The sequence below is a fragment of the Dioszegia hungarica genome (assembly GCF_025882075.1).
Source record: "Dioszegia hungarica strain PDD-24b-2 chromosome Unknown MKK02contig_31, whole genome shotgun sequence".
In the NCBI taxonomy this organism is placed as follows: Eukaryota; Fungi; Basidiomycota; class Tremellomycetes; order Tremellales; family Bulleribasidiaceae; genus Dioszegia; species Dioszegia hungarica.
The window spans coordinates 248,855-254,860 of record NW_026515780.1 but is presented as its reverse complement, the minus strand read 5'-3'; the positions used below and the strand labels follow the sequence as shown (position 1 = coordinate 254,860).

Sequence of the window (6,006 nt, the reverse complement as noted above, 5' to 3'; positions counted from 1 at the left end):
GGTGAGCACCAGCCGTTTCTGCCTCTTGCATCGCTTAAGAGTCCAATCATGTGCATGGCACCTCGCTATAGTGATTGTTTATCCACCATCGCCAAGTCATGTCCCATATGCATAGATGTAAACCTAGGACCCCTCGCAATAAGTACTACTTGGAGGAGCTCCTACAGCGGGAAGCGGTAAGAGCCGCCTGATCCTCGGAGCTAGTCGCTGGACCCAAAATGCCACGTCATGGTCCGCTCGGCTGTTGTGTCCGCCAGCCTCTCGCCTTCCATGCCTTGCTTGCTCTTCTACCTTACCAGCACGTTCTAGCTGCACATACACCTAGTACAGCCCAGGTAGACAAGGCCAGCACTATCTGCAGTAGTAGCACCGGATCATCCAGCGGAACGATCCACAGAAGCTCGTGCGAGCTCTTCATCCAGGCGAATTCACCCATACCTCTACCCATACCTCTAAACCCACTCGACCTTCGCCTAGTCCCGCCCACACGCCCCTCTCACACCTATCTCTCCGCCTTCATAGGCCCTATCATCACCTCACGGGCCACTTTCTCTGTCCTGCCGGCCCGACCCCTTGGGCCCTGCTATTCGATGCCCCGCCCCCGCTTCCCCACGCCTCCACCTCTCGACCCCTCCTTCACCCCCATGACCGCCGCCCCGCCCAACAAGCGCGTCGCATACTACTACGACCCCGATGTCGGAAACTACGTGTACTACCTGTCGCACCCCATGAAGCCACACCGGATCCGGATGGCGCATAACCTGATTGTCAACTATGGGCTGTGCGACGATCCGGACTCGGACGACGGGTACGGCGGCGGCGGGGGCGGAGGGAGGGGAGGGGCATCAGGACCGAGCTGGGCTGGGCTAGCTGCCGACAGGACGTTCGACGCGGGAGGAGGGAGGATAGGGAACGGCGGGGCGATTATCAGGCCAAGAGAGAGTGATAGGGAGGGGAATGGGAATGGGAATGGTGATGGGTCGAATGGGAACGGGGTGGGGGAGGGGAGAAGTATTAGGCAAGAGACAATAAGAGGGGCGAGGGGGAAGGGGATGCAGGTGTTTAGACCGAGAAGAGCGGGGAAGGGGGAAATGACGAGGTTTCATTCGGATGAGTATGTGGACTTTCTGGAGAGGGTCACGCCGGAGACGATGGATGCGATGACGGGGGGAGGGGTCAGATGTGAGTACCAGGGCTTCTCTGGATATCAGGCTAGTGTACTGAGGGGAGCGGGGAGCGAAGGTGGCGGATAAGCGGGTAGCGAGGCAGTAGTGAGAGGAGTGATTACGCAAGGAGCAGGAGATGCCTTGAAGAAGGGAGCGCAGGAGACGCTGGCCGAGGCATAGAAGGGTCAGGACGGGGCAGGCGACATCCCCATTCACCGTCCAGGGTCGCTTGTCAGGCTGGGCGACACAACAGTCTCAAAGCTGACGCTCCAGGTCTGATAGGCGAGGACTGTCCAGCCTTTGAGGGATTGTTTGAATTCTGCTCCATCTCCGCCGGAGGATCCATCGGTATGTTTCTTCTCTCGCCTCTGCTCTCCGCTTGCCAACTCCATCCTCCAGTAAAGTTCGCTCCCGGAAGCGACCTGCGCCATCCAGAGATACCTTCTACTTTGCTTTGCCTTCCTCCCTGCCCTTCGCATCCCCTGCTCCCTTCCTCTGAGTCTATAGTCCTGTGCCTCAGCTTCTCACCTGCTCGCCTTGACCGGACAAGGCCACAGCTGACCATCTCCAGCTGCGGCCGAACGCCTCAACTCTGGCGCAGCAGATATCGCCATCAACTGGGCAGGTGGGCTGCATCACGCCAAGAAGACCGAGGCGTCGGGGTTTTGCTACGTCAATGACATGTACGTCTTCTCCATCCCTCTTGCCTGATCCCGAGCTATCCGTGTTCTCCATCCTGTCCTCAGAGTCTTGCTGGGGGAGGACCCCACTGGGTCCGGTCTACCCCATTTTCCTCCCGCCGGTCCCCCTATACTCATATTACCCTTCCTCCATCTTCCTGATCTCTCCGAAGTCTCTGACCTACGTTTCCAAACTGACCCTCCAGCGTCCTGGGCATCCTCGAGCTCCTCCGCGTCCACTCCCGCGTCCTCTATATCGACGTGGACGTGCATCACGGAGATGGCGTGGAAGAGGCATTCTATACGACGGATAGGGTCATGACGGCGAGCTTTCACCGTTTTGGGGAGTTCTTCCCGGGCACCGGAGACGTCAGGGTGAGTTTTAATGGTTTTAACTTTGGTATTGGATATGGGCCTGGGTTGGAGGTTCGGGGTGATTTGTTGGGGCTCTTGGAGGTGGGGCATGAGAGAAGATTGGCTAGCGGGACGAGGCCGGACGGGTCAAACAATGGGATCAGGGCGGAGATATGACATGGGGATGGAGAAGGTCATTCAAGCCAAGCGTGCGCGGAGCAGGAGTAGGAGACAAGGGAGAAGAGACTAGAGATGGGAGATGGGAGATGGGAGATTGCATAGTGGGCGATAGCTGATGTCTTAGGATTTGGGTATGAAGCGCGGGAAGGGATACGCGGTGAATGTTCCGCTGCGGGATGGGATAACGGACGAGGCATTCCATTCGATCTTTAAACCCGTACGTTTGTGTCCGTCCGCTCAGTTATTGTTCGAAGGGAGGAAGTGAGAAGCGCGGCAGAGGTTTTGGGTGATCATGGCAGGCGGGAACGCGGGGTACACGAGGAAAGGGAGAGTAGCACAACTCAGGCGCGCAAGGAGGCCGTCAGTGCTGCAGGCGGACGGTGGACAGATGTTAATGGGCGAAAACAATTCGGATTGGGCGGGATCGGAGGTGGTCGAGCGGGAAGTCGGGCTGGCTTGGGGCGTGATGACAGATCTAACGAGAGTTGATGGCTAACTTGCTAGGTGATTGGGAAGATCATGGAGGTGTTTAGACCAGGAGCGATTGTTCTCCAGATGGGTGCGGATAGCTTATCGGGAGATAAGCTCGGAGGGTTCAACTTGACGCTCCAGGGTGAGTTGTTAGCTTCGGTTCGGGTTTGGGTTTTGGGTGTGATTGTGGTCCTGGTTGGGTTGGGATGGGCCATGACGGGAGGACTTTGCTCGATGCTTGAGCAGTACGGAGAGGTAGGGGGGTGTCGAGAATGGGGGCATCACGGGCTGTCCTGCAGATTTGGCGGAATAGGAATCGGGGACTCGCTCCGACTGGGAGACTGGGAGACTGGGGTTCACGGATAAGGATTCAGCGCTGATACCGCAGGTCATGGAGAATGTGCACGGTATATCAAGACGTTTGATGTGCCGGTGATGATGCTCGGTGGAGGCGGATATACCACGTAAGTCAAAGTAGCTGTTATTTTGGGTATGGGTCTGAGCGGAGTTGGGGTTCGGGACTGGTGGTCAATGTTAGTGGAGGGATACTGTGCTGGCGCGATGGAGAAAAGCGGTGATACTGGGGCACGGCGGGGAGCAAGGCGGTCTAGCGAGGGAACAAGGCAAGGTGGATCCGCTCCAGCCACAGAGTACGGATAGGGCATGAAGAGGAAAGAAGAGAGCGAAGCTGATCGGTCACAGCAAGAATGTGGCCAGAGCGTGGACGAACGAGACGGCTGTCATGCTAGGCAGGGAGCTCGCGGAGGATCTGCCATATAACCAATAGTACGTTCAACCTTCTCTCGCTATGTTGTTCTCAACGCTTGCACCGCTCGCTCCGCCCTGTGCGCCTCTATCCTCCCCTCCGAGCTTCGAGCTACATCCCCCGTCGTGTCTTGTCCGCACGCAGATTCGCGTATCTGCGGCCGTGCAGCATGTTTGAGTTGCGTGGTTTGGAAGTCAAGCTGATCACGCAGTATGGAGTACTATGGTCCTCGATACAAGCTTGAAGTGTTGGCGAATAATCAAGACAACCATAATCCGTTCGAATACCTCGACGCCATCAAGTAAGTCCAGCTTCACCTTTAAAGCTTCGCTTCGTGTCCCAGTATCCTCTCCTTCTTTTCCCGTCCACCTCGTTATACCCTCTTCCCAATAAACACACCCAACCCCTGCCGCTTCTCTCTCCGCTCAGCGACGCCGTAACCACTACCGTCCACTCCCCACGCCCATCGTCTCCTTCGTCCATTTGCGCCACCCACTCAGGATCACTCCACATCTTCCCCTTCGCCCTGCTTGTTGCTGCCGCGCAGAGCTAACGCCCCAGACGCCAAGTCATGGAGAACCTCCGAGACCTTGTGCATGTTCCTTCGGTGCAGATGCACTTTGTACCGACGCAGACGGTGGGCGAGGCGCTGGGGATGAAGACGGCGATGCGGATTGGGGTGGGGGTGGATGATGAGGATGAGGTGGATGTCAGGGTGCGAGGTGAGTTTGAGTCTGGATTCTTGGATTGTGGTTTTGGGCCCCGGGTCGCGGTCTGGGCATGGGAGAGGAGAGGGAAAGTGAGAGTGGGCAGAGCGAGGAGGTATTTGTATGGATCGGGAGACGGAGGTTTAGAGGCGTCCGAAGCGAGGTAAAGATTGTCACAGCTGTGTCGCTTTGAGGGGCGAGCAATGGGGTGGTGGATTGTGGAGAGTGGGAGGGGCGGTAGGTGATGCTCGAGGGTCGAAATCTGCGGAGAAGCAGCTACAGCTTGATATCTCGCTTTCCAGGACTGAGCTGACTTTCAGACATCATCAAACGCCGCAATAACCCCTCTTACGCTTCGGAGGACACTGACTCTGACGCCGAAGAGCTCAACGACGCCCGTCGGCGCCGGTACGTCAACAAAACAGGCGGCAAGAAGACCCGTCCCGTCGGCCGAGGCGCCGGAAGGGACATGACAGCCGACGATCCCTGTAGTGGCCGAGGGGGTAAGGACGAGGGGACAAGGAAGAAACGGACATTCTTCCGGAGTCAGGGGTTCAGTATCGAAGGTGCTGGACGGGCATTGGGGGTGGGGGGTGTAGTGGGTGCGCCGGCGGGACCTGGGGCGGGGTTTGCGAGTGGGGGGAATGCGGGTGGGTTTGCGGGTACGATTGGGCCTGGAGTTAATGGGACGAATGGGAATGGGAATGGGAGTGGGGAGAATGGGTGGGCGTTTAGTCGACAGGGGAGCCCGGCGAGTGTTGTCTGAGATGTGAGAGGAGGGGTATGTCGGGGTAGAGAAGTGGGTCAGTGATGTTGTAGACGAGAGATTAGAGGCGTGAGGCCCGGGGAAGAAGAGATGGGTTTTGGGCGATATCGCGGCGTATATCAATGGTCTGGATGAGAATGTAAAGAATAGGCACCAACGCTAGCACGGTCAGGCGAAGATTCATCATGGTCGACTCCTGCCTGGGTAGCAGAGAATGGGGCGCTACTGCTACGCCTCACTCCTTCCCTGGCTGCCCAGCTGAGAAGGTCAGCAAGCGGAGAGTCGAAGCGTGCCTGAACATCCGAAAATTCCCGCAAACCGGATTCCCGGAATACCTCATCTTTTTAAACCATTCCTCTTGTACTTCTCCTTAAAATCGTCTCAGCGCAAGCACGCAAGGAGAGGCTTCCAACCATATATGCGCTCCGGCCTGCCCCTGATACTGAGCTGCATGCATACAAGTAGGAAAGCAAGCTGCAAGGCAAAGCGTCATGATGTCATTGCTCCGTGCCTGAGCGAGTGACTGCCCTGTTTTTCAATTCCACGTTCCTCCGCAGCGCGCCGAGATTTGCCGGAATACAGTATAGTACAGCTTGGGAACGTGCCGGAAACCCCTCATGCATCCCCCTCTTTCACCTCTACACCTAGCTACTGCATAGACCAGACCTCAGCCACATAGCTGAAGTGTCCTCTGCTAAATAGAAGCAGAAGCATCACACACAGCACAGCTCGGATTTCTCGGCGCCCGGATCAATTCCCTCCGACCCGTCATTCGTCCGCGCCTACCCCCAAATTTCCCCATCTCCCCCCTCCTTTGCTCGACCACATATCCACCTGACTTTACCTCCTCCTTTCTCTGCCTCTGCATCAACCTCACACGACCCAGCGCTCTACCGAAAGCTCCCTAGAAGAAAAG

At 57.1% G+C, this 6,006-nt stretch overlaps 1 protein-coding gene across 1 annotated transcript; it reads left to right on the top strand.

The window, feature by feature from the left end:
* Positions 1-590: 590 nt before the first annotated feature.
* MKK02DRAFT_41320 (putative histone deacetylase 1) lies at positions 591-5,090 on the top strand (the record flags this gene model as incomplete). Its single annotated transcript, XM_053091519.1, has 11 exons — positions 591-1,182; positions 1,440-1,514; positions 1,738-1,849; positions 2,053-2,221; positions 2,505-2,597; positions 2,885-2,993; positions 3,240-3,315; positions 3,554-3,637; positions 3,829-3,918; positions 4,179-4,339; positions 4,645-5,090. The coding sequence occupies 11 exons, from the start codon at positions 591-593 to the stop codon at positions 5,088-5,090; spliced, it is 2,007 nt and encodes a 668-aa protein (XP_052941950.1).
* Between the last annotated feature and the right edge of the window lie 916 nt (positions 5,091-6,006).